Source organism: Eriocheir sinensis, chromosome 63, assembly GCF_024679095.1.
Source record: "Eriocheir sinensis breed Jianghai 21 chromosome 63, ASM2467909v1, whole genome shotgun sequence".
Lineage (NCBI taxonomy): Eukaryota > Metazoa > Arthropoda > Malacostraca > Decapoda > Varunidae > Eriocheir > Eriocheir sinensis.
Genome location: NC_066571.1, coordinates 6,455,528 through 6,471,781, shown reverse-complemented (window position 1 = coordinate 6,471,781; position 16,254 = coordinate 6,455,528). Strand labels below are relative to the sequence as shown.

General features: G+C 45.5%; 1 protein-coding gene across 3 annotated transcripts; it reads left to right on the top strand.

The window, feature by feature from the left end:
* Positions 1 to 551: 551 nt before the first annotated feature.
* LOC126986920 (aminopeptidase N-like) lies at positions 552 to 16,027 on the top strand. Of its 3 annotated transcripts, none has more exons than XR_007740029.1 (17): positions 552 to 1,338; positions 2,742 to 3,095; positions 3,300 to 3,508; positions 4,173 to 4,558; positions 4,730 to 4,907; positions 4,992 to 5,175; positions 5,311 to 5,467; positions 5,702 to 5,783; positions 5,869 to 6,052; positions 6,138 to 6,474; positions 6,708 to 6,850; positions 7,307 to 7,497; positions 7,854 to 8,024; positions 8,452 to 8,595; positions 9,098 to 9,170; positions 9,433 to 11,357; positions 11,399 to 16,027. XR_007740029.1 is itself a non-coding variant. In XM_050843431.1 (17 exons), the coding sequence occupies exons 1-17, from the start codon at positions 1,009 to 1,011 to the stop codon at positions 9,601 to 9,603; spliced, it is 3,195 nt and encodes a 1,064-aa protein (XP_050699388.1). In that variant the 5' UTR covers positions 552 to 1,008; the 3' UTR covers positions 9,604 to 16,027. The 3 variants fall into 3 exon arrangements, 2 of the variants coding, with proteins under 2 accessions (XP_050699388.1, XP_050699387.1); XM_050843431.1 differs by having other exon boundaries at positions 4,173 to 4,328; positions 4,428 to 4,558; positions 9,433 to 16,027; XM_050843430.1 differs by having other exon boundaries at positions 9,433 to 16,027.
* The last annotated feature ends 227 nt before the right edge of the window (positions 16,028 to 16,254 follow it).

Sequence of the window (16,254 nt, the reverse complement as noted above, 5' to 3'; positions counted from 1 at the left end):
ACATTTTACGCTTTCAAGTTGCACTCCGCTCCGTTCTTAGTCAGATTTCGTGCTTATATCTTATCTGAAAATTCTCGCATAGGTAAATAGATAGACATGCAAACAGATTGATAGTTAGATAGATAGATAGATAGGTAGGTAGGTAGTAAGATATATGGATGGATAAAAAAATAAAAATAAAAATACAGATACAGATAGACTGATAGAATAGTAGGTAGGAAGTTTGATAGGTAAGTAGACTAGAAGGTAATTAGCTTGATAGATAGACAGATAGATAGATGGATAGATTGATAGAAAGGTAAAAAAATAAACAGATAGAGAGGGAAACTGATAAAAATAGCCAGAGAGAGAGAGAGAGAGAGAGAGAGAGAGAGAGAGAGAGAGAGAGAGAGAGAGAATTTTGGTTTATTCCAGCATCAGCTTTAGCTCTGCCTCTTTTAGGTTTAAGCTGTTTTATTTACAGATAATCTCTAAAGTTGTTATCACCCTCTTCTCTCTCTCTCTCTCTCTCTCTCTCTCTCTCTCTCTCTCTCTCTCTCTCTCTCAGGAGGAAGACGAAGAAGAAGGGAAGGAAGGAAGGAAGGAAGGAAGGAAGAGAAGTGAGGAAGACGAAAAAGAAGAGGAGGAGGTGGAGGTGTGAAGGAAAAGATACAAAGAATTAGCACAGAAGAAGGAGAGAGAGAGAGAGAGAGAGAGAGAGAGAGAGAGAGAGAGAGAGAGAGAGAGAGAGAGAGAGAGAGAGAGAGAGAGAGAGAGAGAGAGAGAGAGAGAGAGAGAGAGAGAGAGAGAGAGAGAGAGAGAGAGAGAGAGAGAGAGAGATAGAGAGAGAGAGAGAGAGAGAGAGAGAGAGAGAGAGAGAGAGAGAGAGAGAGAGAGAGTAAAAAGGAAACGAAGGAAAAGAGGAAGAGAGGGAAAAAAGGAATAGAGAAATAGATTAAAAAAAGAAAAGAAAAAGAGAAGCAAAGAAGCACTCAAATTGAAGAAAACGCTAAGGGTGGTTGCATCTGCATGGCTAAGTCCCTGCTTGGTGGAGGCGGCGGAGGAGGAGGAGAAGGAGGAGAAGATGTAGGAGTAGGAGGCGAAGGAGGAGGCGGAACAGAAGCACCAGGGGATTTTTCAGCAATGGAGGCGAGCAACAGTAACCACCACCCTCACAACCACACCACCACAACCACCTCCTCCTGCACCAAAAATAAAGGATGCTTCGTCGGGAGGGGCCTTGGAGTCCTTCTTGCAGTGGCCTTCGCGTGCGGGTTGGTGGCTACCGGGCTCCTGGTCTACTACTGCGCCCCCCACGACAGACAGACGGAAAGTGATGTTTTGTTACCCAGAGTTCAGGTGGGTGAGGGTTGTGTTGGTGTCTGGTTGTGTTTGTTGTTTGTTTTATCTGTTGTTTTTTGTCTGGATTTGTGTTTCTTCATTTTTTTCCTTGTTTTGTTTCATGTTCTTCGTCTTTTCTTCTTCGTCTGTCAATGATTTTCCTCCTTCTTTCCTTCTTGGTTCTCCTTTTGTTCTTCTTCTTCTCCTTGTTGTTCTTGGTTTTCTTCTTGTTCTTATTCTTGTTGTTCTTGTTCTTCTTCTTCCTCCTCCCCCTCCTCATCCTCATCGTTTTTCTTGCTCTTCTCCTTCTTCCTCATCCTCTTGTTCTTCTTCCTCCTCTTCCCCCTCCTCATCGTTCTTCTTGTTCTTCTCCTCCCTTTTCCTCCTCCTCTTGTTCTTCTTCGTATTCCCCCTCTTCCTCATTGTTCTTCTTGTTCTTCTTCTCCTTCCTCCTCCTCCTCTCGTTCTTCTTCTTCCTCCTCCTCCCTTCCTCTTCCTCCTCATCGTTCTTCTTGTTCTTCTCCTTCTTCTTCCTCCTCCTCCTCTTGTTCTTCTTCCTCCTCCCCCTCCTCCCCCTCCTCCTCCTCCTCCTTCTCCTTCACCTTCCCCCCCTTTTTTTCTCTTTGCCCTTTCCTCTTTCCTCCAAGTAATTTCTCTCATTCCTCCCCGATTTCTTTCTCCTCGATTCCTCCCAAACTTACCGACTTTTCCTTCCGCTCCTCCCGTCTTCCTTCCTTCCTTCCTCCCTCCGTGCTTCTCTCCGATTTTATTTTATGTATCTTTTTTTTTTTCTTCCTTTCAGTATATCCGTGACTCAGTGTGAACCCAGACTGTAACTTGATACCTTCAGAAATAGGAATATGTGTGTTTGGGGGAGGTGGGGGGACGGGGAAGGGGGCTGTGTGTGTGTGTGTGTGTGTGTGTGTGTGTGTGTGTGTGTGTGTGTGTGTGTGTGTGTGTGTGTGTGTGTGTGTGTGTGTAATAGCCTTTGCAGCTGCGTTTCTTTTGTGGTTTTCTTATTTATTATCATGTTTTTTTAGTTGTTTTTGGCGTTTCTTTCCTCTCTTCCAATAACCCGTGTATGATAATTACGCTTCACTCCCCCCTTGTCTATCTGGTGTCCAAATAAGGATATCCAATGTCCACATGTCTTGGTCGTTAGAATAGGGCTTGAACACTCTCATTCATGGCTGTATAGTAACAACTGTTCATTAATCCGAATTCTACTGTGAGAAAATCTTAATGTCCGAATTCTTGAGGACAGGATGTAATCACTTCAGAAAATAACATCAATCTGAATTTTTGAAGGCAGAAACGTTTAAATGATTTTTTTTCTTCATGGGTGCAAGAAAAATAATCTTGACATTCGGTTTTGTGCCGTATAAACATGAGTGACGCTTCCCATTCCTTCCTCCTTTCAGCCCAACGTGCGGAAGACGCCTCAGGGCCGCAGACGCATCAACTGCACCACCAGAAAACTAGGCAGTGTTAAGGGCCCCGCCACCACCAGCCCCTTCCCTTTCTCCTCCTCCCCTTCTTTCATTCCTCCCACCACCTTCAGCGTCCCCAACACCGTGACGCCCCAAGAGGAGGAGCTGGACGTGCGCCTCCCGCGATCCCTGCGTCCGCTACACTACCTGGTGAAGCTGCAGCCGCTCATCAACGGCAACCTGAGCATCCTGGGCTACGTGGAGGTGGAGATGGAGGTGCTGGAGGCCACGACCAACATCACCCTCCACATCGCCGACATCATCACCCACAACGACACCATCAGGGTAGGAGTGGAGTTTTTTGTTGTTGTTGTTGTTGCTGGATCTGTTGCTTTGTCCTGTTTTTGTCATCATAGAATTCCTTGAGTATATTCTTTACACGTGCGACATTCTCTCTCTCTCTCTCTCTCTCTCTGTGTGTCTCTATCTATCTATCTATCTCTATCTCTCTCTCTATCTATCTATTTATCTATGGGTGTGTCTTTCTAGGTGACGACCCCCGAGGACCTGGACGGGCCGAGCCTCAAGATCCGGAAGCACGAGTACGACCACGATAAGCAGTTCTACCTGGCCCACCTGGAGGAGCCGCTGCTGGAGGGCCAGAAGTACATCCTCTCCATGGCCTTCGAGGGTCACCTCAACGACCAGCTGCACGGCTTCTACAGGTCCACCTACAGAGACGCTGACGGCACGGAGAAGTGGGTGTCTATTTAGCTTTCTCTTTTTCTCTCTCTTTCTCTTTTTGCTTCTTTTTTCTCTTTCTTTTTCTTACTTTTTCTTTTTTCTCTTTTTTAGTCTTTTTCTTTTTCTTTCTCTTTCAAGTTCTCTTTCTTAGTCTTTTTTTCTTTGTCGTTCTCTTTCTCTTCTTTCTATTTCTCTTTGTCTGTCTGTCTATCTGTCTGTCTGTCTTGTCTGTCTGTCTTTCTTTCTTTCTTTCTTTCTTTCTTTCTTTCTCTCTCTCTCTCTCTCTCTCTCTCTCTCTCTCTCTCTTCCTTTTCCTTTCTTTCTTTCTTTCTTTCTTTCTCTTTTTCTCTCATCACCACGTTAAGTAATTCTCCTCAGGGTCCCCTTAGGTGGTCTTTGTGGCCTTTCATTGGTGCATTCGTTTATAATGTTTCGAGTTGAATGGTCACCAAAGGATTAAATTAAAATACTTTCAAGATACACCTATGGTGGACCAGCTGAACAAGTAGCCTTGAAAACGTTAAATATGTAAATTCGTGTAAATTTATAGTTCCCAAAGAGTTTTATGTTTTAGCGACCTCTTGCAGCAATGCGCGACTGGGAAAGAGATAGCGTTCGCGTCAATGCATCCCTTGAATTATTGAGGCGCGGGTCTTGCTGATCACTCTTCTGCCTCAGGGCGATGGGCGTGACGCAGTTCCAGGCGACGGACGCGCGGCGGGCCTTCCCGTGCTTCGACGAGCCGGCGCTCAAGGCGACTTTCGAGGTGTACTTGGGGCGGCAGCTGAACATGACCACCATCTCCAACATGCCCATCATCGAGACCATTCCCATGTTAGTGCAGATGATAATGGTTTGGAAATCATGGCGCGAGTGTGTTATGCGTTTAAATAGCTTTGTCCTGTCACCCACAAAATTCACTTTCATCGGCAGGGCCAATCAGAAGGGCTGGGTGTGGGACCACTATGACACCACCGTGCCCATGTCCACCTACCTCGTGGCCTTCGTCGTGTCGGACTTCGCCAACCTCTCCACAACACCCAACAACAAGACCCTCTTCAGGGGTGAGCAGAAAAAGTTCCTCTCTTCAGCAGCCCAGGAGTCCTGTTGTAGGGCGGAAACTGTAGGGTGAAGTTTTTAAGGCATGATAAAAGTCCTCTATACATACAGTGTATTAGCCACATGCTGATAGGAAGTTACTCTCGGGTGAGGTGTTGAGGACATGTCTTCGGCAGTGTGGGCGCGGGAGTCGGCCATCCAGCAGGCAGAGTTTGCCCGGCAGGTCGGGCCGCCCATCCTCCTGTACTTCGAGGAGTACTTCAACCAGTCGTACCCGCTGCCCAAGCAGGACATGATTGCCATTCCAGACTTTTCCGCCGGCGCCATGGAGAACTGGGGCCTCATAACGTACAGGTAAGTCACCTTTACAGCAACAGTTGTCCGTGTTATGACTCTGCGTCTCTGATGCCATCGTCACTCATGGCCCCCTTTGTGTAGAGAGACAGCCATGCTGTACGACGCGCGGGTGTCGGCGGCCTCCAACAAGCAGTACGTGGCGGCGGTGGTGGCGCACGAGTTGGCGCACCAGTGGTTTGGCAACCTGGTGACGCCCAGTTGGTGGACGGACCTGTGGCTCAACGAGGGATTCGCCTCCTACGTGGAGTACATCGGCGTGAATCACGTGAGTAACAACCTGCACCGATTCTTATCCTTGAATAACAAAGCTGTCTACACTAGAAGCTTGTTTCTTTTCGCAACGTATGATTCATGTTGAGATTCAGAGTCAGGCTCACCATGGGGTTTGTCCCGGGTGCAGGTGGAGCCGTCGTGGCAGGTGATGGAGCAGTTCGTGCTTAACGAACTGCACATCGTGTTTGGGCTGGACAGTCTAGAGTCCTCGCACCCCATCAGCATCCCCGTGGGCCACCCGGACGAGATCAGTCAGATCTTTGACAGGATATCATACGCCAAAGGTGTGTGTGTGTGTGTGTGTGTGTGTGTGTGTGTGTATGCTTATTTGTTTGCGTGTGTGCGAGCTTGCGTATAAGTGTGTGATTGCTTGCGTGCGTGGGTGTGTATATGCAATAGAAATTATTAAGTTTCATAGGAAGTAAATGAGTCTTTGAAAACTGATAAACTGACTGTATATCAATGAACTCTTAGTTATGTTTATGCAAGCTATACAGATATTAAAATGTACATTTCAGGAGCTTCCATCATCCGAATGATGAACCATTTCCTGACGGAGGTGGCCTTCAGGCGTGGCCTCAGCACCTATTTAGAAGCTTTGTAAGTGACTCGCTGCCTTTCTGTCGTTTCACTATGCCAACAGCAACACTGCTCAGGTTTCTAAAGCGAGTGCCTTTGTTCCCAGCAAGTACGACAACGCGGAGCAGGACGACCTGTGGCGGCACCTGACGGAGGCGGCGCACGCGGTGGGCACGCTGCCGCCGGAGCTGAGCGTCAAGGCCATCATGGACACGTGGACGCTGCAGATGGGCTACCCCGTCATCAGGGTGGAGCGGAGCCCCGACGGCACCTCGGCCAGCGTCTCCCAGGTGAGTGTGTGGCGGACGCGGGGGGCGTGGCGGCTGTCAGCGGCGCCGCGACCACAGCTCACCACTGTTCCGCTGGGCCCGGCAGGAGCGGTTCCTGCTGGTGAAGGACGACAGCGCCGAGGACACGCACGACTACAAGTGGTGGGTGCCGCTGACCTACACGGGCCAGCAGCGGCCGGACTTCAGCCAGACGGAGCCCCAGGTGTGGATGAAGGACTCGGAGGCGCAGGTCACCGTCAAAGGCCTGCCCCCCAAGGACCAGTGGGTCATCTTCAACCTGCAGCAGACCAGCTACTACAGGGTCAACTACGACCAGCACAACTGGAACCTGCTCATCCAGCAGCTGCTCAACGACCACAGCGCCATCCACACGGTCAACAGGGCGCAGATCATTGATGACGTCATGAACCTCGCCAAGGCCGGTGGGTGGGAACCTTGGGACTAATGTTATAGTTGTTTCACCTCACAAACACAACACTTTGAGAAGCTTACTTTACACCATACATCTGCAACAGTCAGTAACCTTGAGGCAGACATAATTCAGGTCATACTGAAAATTTCCTTCAAATGCTAACAGTTGAGTGTGTACTGGTTGCATTTTTTTCTTTCTTCGTTACTTCCACTTATGTGTCCTCAACTTGCCATTACCGTGCAGGTCAGATGACTTACGGCACGGCCCTTGGAGTGTACAATTATTTAGGCGCCGAGACCGAGCTGGTGCCTTGGGCGGCGGCCATCGACAACCTGGCATACCTGAAGGAGATGTTTGCACGCACGGGCGGCTACGGCGCGCTCAAGGTGAGCCATTGTGTTTACGGTGAGGGAAACAGACCGAGGGTTTGACACAAGATTTAAAAATGCTCGCAACACTGCTGTCATAGAGTGAAAGGAAAAGGTGTTAGAAAAGCGTGATTAAATACAATTCCATAGTCCTCTTGATACTGACTGTCTACCGTTTACCCTCACCAGCGTTGCCAATTATCGTACTCAGAACACTTTTTTTTATCGGCCAGTGCCTAAAACTGTCGCGAACTCATAGATAATGGCATTGTAAAACTTATCATCTAAAACTTAATTATTCATGTCTTTTGTATGAGTGGAAAGAATATTGGACGGTTAATTAAACTGATTTGACTGTGGTATTTAGGAATCATTGTCGCATGTATAGGAATGCTGTCCTTCACTCTATGACATAACCCACCGCCAGTGAAAGTCTTACCTCGTGTTGACGGCGTCTCTCACTCCCCCGTCCAGAAGTACCTGCTGGACATCGTGGTGCCGCTGTACGACCTGGTGGGCTTCCACGACCATGAGAGTGACCCGCTGCTGGACCAGTACAAGCGGCAGAAGGCGCTGTCGTGGGCCTGCGAGCTGGAGCACATGGACTGTCTTGCCAACGCCGCCGCCAGCTACGCCGCCTGGATGGCCGACCCGGATAACAGCAGGTGCGTACACTTCTCACAAAAAATGATCAGCCACCACCAGTGAGCGAAGACTTGAAAGGATAGACGTTGCTGTATTGTTGCCCCCAAAGCCTCTCGCCTTTCGGGTGTTAGTTTTCTTTCTATGTACAAGCTGTGATCGAAGGGTTAGTTTCGCGACCTTGTGCTGCTGCTCGACTCGCACTTTTTTTTTTTTTTACGACAAAGGAGACAGCTCGAGGGCACAAAAAAAGGAAACAATAATAAAAAAAAAGCCCGCTACTCGCTGCCCCTAAAAAAAAAGAATCAAGAGGTGGCCGAAAGAGAGGTCAAGAGCCGTGGTACAAAAGATTCATTCCTCTCGTTCCTTCCTCCTTCAGCATCATCTCCCCAAACCTCAAGTCGACGGTGTACTGCCACGCCATCGCCGCCGGGGACGAGGAGGAATGGAACTTCGCGTGGGAGCAGTACCTCACCGCCAACGTGGGCTCCGAGAAGAACCGCCTCCTCTCCGCCATGGGCTGCACCAAGCACACCTGGATTCTCTCAAGGTGCGTCAGTTTCCCTCCCCTTAGTCATCCCTCCCTGTGTCCTGCCTCTGAGGGGAAGGAACGTCAGGGGTAAATAAGACAACAGAGTTACCTAATTCCACTTCCAACTGACTCATGACAATCGATGAACAGCTGGATTCTCTCAAGGTGCGTCAGTTTCCCTGCCCTTAGTCATCCCTCCCTGTGTCCTACCACTGAGGGGAAGGAACGTCAGGGGTAAATAAGACGACAGAGTAACCTAATTCCTTTTCAAACTGACTCATGATAATAGATGATCCTAGTGACAGTTTTACACGAGTTCTGCGCCATGAACGGGAAAAACCGCCCATGAGAATCCTGTTAATATTCTCCTTGGAAAATAGTCGTGATGGGAGCCCGGTACGTTCAGGAATATAGACCTTACTCTCTTCTTCCTCCGCTCCTGAAGGTATCTGGAGATGGCGTTCAGCTCCGAGAGTGGCATCAGGAAGCAGGACGCCTTCCGGGTGTTCGGGAGGGTGGCCAGCAACGAGGTGGGGCGCCCGCTGGCCTGGGCTTTCCTGCAGGACCGCTGGCACGACATCTACGAGTTGTGAGTCTGGCGTGGCTGGGGCTGGGCTGTTTGGGTGCTGTGCTGCGTGGACCTTTTCTTGTGTGTGTGTGTGTGTGTGTGTGTGTGTGTGTGTGTGTTTTCAAGTCTGTTTGAACACTTTTCTTTATATTATAATGTACGTACACACTGATAAACAGATAAATAGATGAATATACAGATAGATGGATAGATTGATAGATAAATAAATGGACAGGAGGCTAAATAGAATGATAGATACATAAATAGGTTTACTGACCACACATTATAATCTAACTATGTATGTTAAAAAAAAAAATGTTTAGAGTGCACACTGTAGAAATGATATTACGTAGCTGTTATACACACACACACACACACACACACACACACACACACACACACACACACACACACAAGATCCCCCCCCCTCCTCCCGCCACACACATAACCCGCCCCCCTCACACACAACCCCCCTTCCGTCCCCTCCTCCCACACACTGACAGTCGCCTCTTTCCCTTCCAAGCTACGGCAAGGCCAAGTCTCGCCTCATTAAGTCGGCCACCAGGAGTTTCAACACCCATCTGCAGCTGAAGGAGGTAAAGTAGTAGTAGTAGTAGTAGTAGTAGTAGTAGTAATAGTAGTAGTGTGACAGGAATGGTGCGAATGGAGGAAGAGGTAAAATTAAATAACTGGATAGATAGATAGGCAGATAGATAGACACTGATAGAGAGACAGAGAGATATAGAGGGAGGCAGACAGAGAGAGAGAGCGAGAGCGCGCGAGAGACCCCTACCCTTAATGAAACCCAAGACAAACAAACAAACACATCAACGCTGCCTTCCCCTCCTCCTCCTGCAGCTTCGGGCCTTTCACCGCGAGCACCTGGACGACCTAGACTCCGCCTCTCGCGCCGTGCAACAGGTCATCGAGCGCACCAAGGTCAACATAGCCTGGATGCGGACCAACTATGAGGTCATCGTGGAGTGGCTGGACCAGAGCGGCTACTCCACCAAGCTCAGGAACGCCTAATCTTTGTACCTCTTTTTCTCCCTTTCTCGCTAATCCGTATCCCCTCCTCTCCTCTTCTTAGTAACGCCTATTCTCTTTCTCTCTCTCTTTCTTACTCTTCCTTATCCATTCCTCTCCTCATCATAGTAACGCCTATTTTCATTCACTCCCTTACTCACTACTCCTTATGCACTCCTCTTCTTAGTAAGGCCTATGCTCATATTCTCTTTCTCTCTCTTTCTTTTTACTCCTAGCTCACTCCTGCCTTCCTATTTTTAACGTGTACGCATCTCTCTCTCTCTTTTTTTTTCTTTTCATGCTATTTCTCCCATTATCCTCCCCTTATACTCCCCTCCCTTTAGTCTCTTTTTTCTCTCGTTTTCCAATACTTTCCCTCTCTTTCGAACGTCTAGTCTCTGTCTCTCCCTTTTTTTATCTTTCTCTCTATTCCTTATTCACTCCTCTCCTCTTATCTCTCGTACCCATTCCATGATTCCTATTCCATGAGGTTCTTTCCATCACTACTACTACTACTACTACTACTACTACTACTACTTCCTTATCCATTTATCATCTTATTATTCTTCCTCCCTTCCATTTAGTTCTCTTCATTCTATTCTATTCCCCTCCATCCCCTTCTTTCTTCCCCATTATTCCTCTTCCTTTCATCTACTTCTTATGATTTTCCTTTCCTTTCCATCATCCAGTCCTGTTCTACTTCTTCCATCCACTCTCTGTATCATGTCCTTGCCACTCCACCACCACTATCACGACCTCATCCACCCAGTTATCCTTAATTTCCTTCCTTTTATTTCATCCAGTTCTCTCATTACCTCTTTCGCATCCTATAACCTTCGTCCTATCCACTTCTGTCAGTCTTCTATCTCCTTCCCCTTCCTAGATCCATCCCATACCTCTCCTTTCCATCCCATAATCCTCATCCCATTCACCACTGCCACATCACCCTAAATCCACTACTCTGACTTCTACGTACTACTGTTCACCACACCACTCATCCTCCCTCATCACACCCCTCACCACACCCCTCACCACACCTGCCTCTACTACCTCAAGCTGACTCCCAAAGTTTGCCCTCTTTCGACCCTCTACAAGTCCCTCTGACCCTCCCCTAAATCCTCGTCTAGTCCTTCTCCTCTTCCTTCCCTTAGAACAGAGTCGTTTAGCGTAGACCTGATCACCCAACCCTCATTCTTATAAGGTCTTCCTCTCCTTGTATGGGTAGGCAAGCATATGGAAGCATTAGTATCTTTATCGGATCTCACTTAGCGTATGTACATCTATAGGAACTTATTTTTGGGTTAAGCTGGTGGAGTTTCGAGCGTCGGAAAGTTTCGGTCAATATTCCTCGTTTGAATCCATTCCATGTAGTCGGTCGGTCGAGGCACGTTAATTAAGGCGTCTCCTGGTTTTGGTCTGTTTGCCCTCGTTTCGTTCAGGGTCTGTGCAGGTCTTCCAGCCAGCTTAGATCTTAGGCCCACATAACCTCATTCCCTATTGCAGCGGTTCCCAAACCCATGAGTACCTCTAAGGGACGCTGGAGGGTCTCGGAAAAAAGACATAATTATAACTATATCATACTATAATGGCCGATTTTTTAAATCGCAGTTAGGTCAAATTTAGATTTTTCAGTAATATAGTTGAATTACTCCCGAAGGACATCATGAAGATTTTCCTAAACACATATTAACAAAAGTAGCTTTGTATTAAGGCACACATACACATACAATACGGCACGTTATACGAGTAGCATTCACGTATACTACCCGTCCGCCGAGCAGACAGCGAGGGGGCGGAGGATAATTTCATAAATATCTGAAAGTATAACCTATAAAAATAATTGGAAATAAATACTATATGTTCCAGGTCAAGACTGTATTTAGGGCCGTAACCAGAAGTGTGGGAACCACTGCCTTAATAGTCTCCCAGTTAACTATAGTGTGTTGATTTGGAGAGTATTATAAAGAAATGGTACTGTTGCAGAATGTTTTACTCGGCTTAGGTAATGGTATAATGTGAGACTATTTTTGTCCCTCTCCGCCGAGACATTCACGTTGTCATACTGTAGTTTCCCTGAGTCATTCGGCCATATTTCTATCTCTCAATGAGATGTGAATTACTTACAACTCAAGAGCAACGGTGGTTTGAATCAGTGTTTTGCCATAGTTACCTTCCTCACACCTCACTTCCAATGACATTTTTCTGGGCCTATTTGTGCTGTGCTATTCCCAAGAGAAAATTAGTATGATGGATGTAGTCATAAACCCATACTAGTGCTTCATAGAAAACTCGTTGAGGACCGGGTCTGGCACACTGATATTGGATCTGACCTCAAGGGAAAGTACTGAGTGGGGAGAGTTTGCAATACGGGCGAGTGTGGTCACGTCACGCGGGCACGAAACCCAAGCTGGCTGGCAAACCTGTTCACACCGGCCTTGGCGAGGACGTCTCCTGGTTTGTTCCTCTTCGCTTCGTTCGTTCGTCGGCCTCCTGGTCTGTCTCTTCGTTTCGTTCGTTCCCCATAGACACTGCCGAACCGTGTCATGTACTCCTATAAACCCTTCTAACGTCCTCTGTCAGAATGCAAATGTGTGTCAGTTAATTAGGGGACTCTCTTGTCTGTACAACTGTATAAGCCATCATAGGACCGGTAGAGTAGAAAATGAACGAACGATTAAGAGAATGGTCGCTACCGAATATAAAAGGCAAATATCTTTAGTCGTTTTCGTATTACTTCATGTTAAGGTGCAGGGTTGAGTTTCCTGGCCGACTGTCCCTCTCGCCGCCTCCACGTGTGTCGTTGTGTGAGACATCAGAGGGAGGCGGCGTGACTAACGGGCGTCCTTACAGGTGGGAAGGTGAGCTGTCGCCGCTGTAATTGGATATTGATTGTCCCCCACTTCCTCGTGTGTGTGTGTGTGTGTGTGTGTGTGTGTGTGTCAGATATCGACCCATGTTTAACGAAGAGGTTCTCGAGACTAATCGCTTTCTACTTTAAGGAAAAAAAAATATCACTATTCACTCTATGGTTCGAGACTGTCATAAGGCATTCAGTCTTGGCCGTTCGTTCTTTGGAAAGTGTACAGTCGAGAGTCTTATAAGGTCGGTATTATAAGGCACTTCCGCTTCTCACATCAGCTGTTCATAAAGGTCAAAGAGGGGGTCAGTCGGGTTTTAATGAGTGTTTCTTGAGGTTCACGGTACAGAGGAAGGGTCTCACTACCACCAGGGTCATAAAACTACTACTGGAAATGCCCACAACTCCTACGAAAGCCTTGTTAAATATGTGTTCTTGGGCAGCGAAGTGTCTTATAATATAACCCATATATTTACTGTTAGGTCTGCAGTCATGAGTTTCAGTGCTATACAAAATACTGGTTGTCTCTGGACGCTTCTCAGTCAGTCAGTCTCCATGGTCTACAAAAACCTCACGTGTCTCAGCTTGGCAAGAAGGTACTGAATGTTGTGCAGGAATTATATGAAGAGTCGGACGAACAAGTGACAGTATTCCAAGCTCTCCCTTACTAAGAGATGAGGGTATCAGGACACCTCTCCTCCCGAAATTGACCTCTCTTTCGGCCACCTCTTGATTTATTTATTTTTATTTTTTTTATTTTTTTTAAGAGCAGCGAGTAGCGGGCTTTTTCTTATTATTGTTTCCTTTTTTTGTGTGCCCTTGAGCTGTCTCCTTTGTTGTAAAAAAAAAAAAAAATTACCAGTTATTACCAACTTAAAAACCAACGGCTGCTTCTAAACTTTTTGCCTTCGTTGAATTCCACATCTTCAAATTGCGTTTTTCTAGGCCTATTTGCGCCACACCATTATCAGTAAAAAATGACACGTTCGATGTAGCCATTAATCGGTTAGAGTGGTTTATAGAAAGCTTGTAGTGGGTTTGGTCTGACTGACTGATAGTGTGGGAACTGATGGCAAGGGAGGAGGAAGGAAGAGCTTGTAATATGCGCAAAATCACTTGATGTAAAGAGACTGTCGTAGTATTTTCCAGGGGTGAGGAGTCGGAGTCGGTGGAGTCGGCTACTTTTGGCTGGAGCCGGAGTCGAAGTCGGAGTCGGAAATTTTTAAATCCGACTCCACACCCCTGTTTTTTTCTGTGCCTACCTCGCCAGGCAGAGTATGCATGCCAGCTCGTACGCACCATTCCATTTTGTACGCAGACCAAGGGGGAAAATACCATGGGAAATTTAGCTGAAGGATGGAATATGAACAGGATGAAAAAATACGTTCTCTGGGCAAACTTTTTTTCAGTTTTCCAATTATGTAAAAATCCATTAATCCGAATTTCGAACTTGTCAAAAGATCCTAATTCGAATTCTTGCAACCAGGAAAATATAATCACCTCACAAAATTTACAAACAAACAAACAAACAAACAAAAAAAGAAATCTAAAGTTCATGAAATTATACCAAAAGACCAATGGATTAAAATTAACGGACTCATATTTTTCCCCCACACAAGTACTGTCTGGCACGGAGCGTACAAATTGGCGTACAAATATGTCCCATTAAAACCACTGTCACCATTCGTCTGTTTAGGTTGTATAAAGTCACTCGCCACGATCTGTTTTTCTCTGCGACTTGCATCAGTATTGTAATAAGGACGTGCCCGCAGGCTTGTGCAGGTCGGGGAGGCTGTCTACACTTTCGAATTCATTATTTATAAACTTTGAGTCTCTCGATGTTTGATTTTCCGAACTTACACGCTAAGCTCCTTCCCTGTTGGCTATACACGCGGTAACTTTTTTTCTGTTATTTTTTTACTTGATTATTTGATTTATTTCTTGATCACTTTTTCTTTTGTGTTGTTTGCAGATTTTTTTTTTCCCGCCGTTGTTTTTTGCTCACTTGATTTATTTTTTTTATCATTTTTTTCTTTCATTTTCTTTGGGCTTTTTTTTCCCCCTGTTGTTGTTGTTGTTTTTATCTAATCTTTTTTTATCATCTTTTTTTGTGGGCTTTTCCCCCGTTGTTTATGTTTCGGCCACCTCGACACGAACTAATTTCATATATAAACCTTAAGTGTCTTGATGTTTAATTTATCCGAACTTACTTATAAGCTGAATCTCCTTACCAAAACAAAGTGGAAATGAGGATTCTGAACCTACTTCATTTTATCACTCGTTCAACTATTCATCTCATTACCTCATGGTGTCTTAAGTTAATAAAATCAGACACCAACCTCCTCATAACGTCACCCTCGTAAAATAATCGCCTAAGTCATTTTTCCTCGATTTCCAGGTTTTTGTTTACATCAATTTTTCAACATGTGACGCCCATTTTCGTATAGTTGCCTTCACCATTCAGGGTTTGAGTGTTCTAGAATTGGCCTTTTCATTTCTGTCTAAATCTTAAGCCAAATGAGATAATGACAATTCTTTTCTGATTTCCTGTAAAGTAAAAAATAATGACTTTGGCGGTTTGTTTACGAAGGTGACGATATGTCGTAACAACACGTAAACATACACAAGTCCGTATTCATAAAAGTATCCATCTGGGTCGTTGAACGTAACAGCTGCTTTACGGATACTGACCCTGATGTTCCAGCTTTATGGTCAGTTCCACAGTCCAACACCGTGTCATTCTAAGCGCCCAAACCAAACTATATTCTCCACAGTGATCCGGTATTTCTACTCAATACCAGATACTAATAAAGAGCTTCCCTGTGTGGTTTCCTAAAATTTCCTTCTCCTTTTTATATCAACGCCAAACACTAGGCCTACAAGGAGTTTTGATCGTGTTTTGTGTTTGGTTCGGGAGCTTACGAACGTAGTGTATTGGACTGTAAAACTGGCCCTTAGCATCGCCGAGTCTTCTCTTCTTCCCCTTTCCTCCCTTTTCCCTCCAGACTGACTTAACTGGCTGGGGAAGTGAGATAGTTAGTCTACAGAGATCGTTTTACTTGATACATTTCTTTTCAACTTTTTATTTTTATTTTTTCCTGTTATTTTCTTTACTTGATTATTTTGATTTATTTCTTGATCACATTTTCTCTTGTTTTCTTTGTAGACTTTTTCCCGTTGTTCAGTTTCTTAATTTATATGTTTATCACTTGTTTTTGCGTTTTTATCCCCGTAGTTTTGTTTTACTTTCTGAATTTCTTTATTTCTATTTTTTATTAATGTCCCTGTTGTTTAATGTTTACCCTTGAGTACTTCTGATGTAAAAACAAAACAGAACTCCGCAATCGTTCATATATTTACTTTTTAACAGATGAATTTGAAACACGAAAATCATACGCCATAGTTTTTTTTCGATTTCACTTTTTATTTTTTATTTATGTACACAGTTTTCGACGTCAGGTACATTATTTTCGAAACTTACATAATAACAACGGTACACGGAAAGGAATGATTAAGAAGCTGGCTGTGCTAATAGGAAACGTAATTGAGACGATAAAGAAAAAAGAAAAATCAACGTAGCCAAGTTTATCACCAAAACGTATAGAATATAAAAATGTCCGCACACACACACACACACACACACACACACACACACACACACACACACACTCAAACCCACTGTATATTCATCGTGAACAGTTCCCCTTTGTCTTTTATATAGGGAATGTTCGCCAATCTGTACGCACCTGCTAATTCGTACTCACAACAACAACATTAATTCATTTTGACAATAGTTA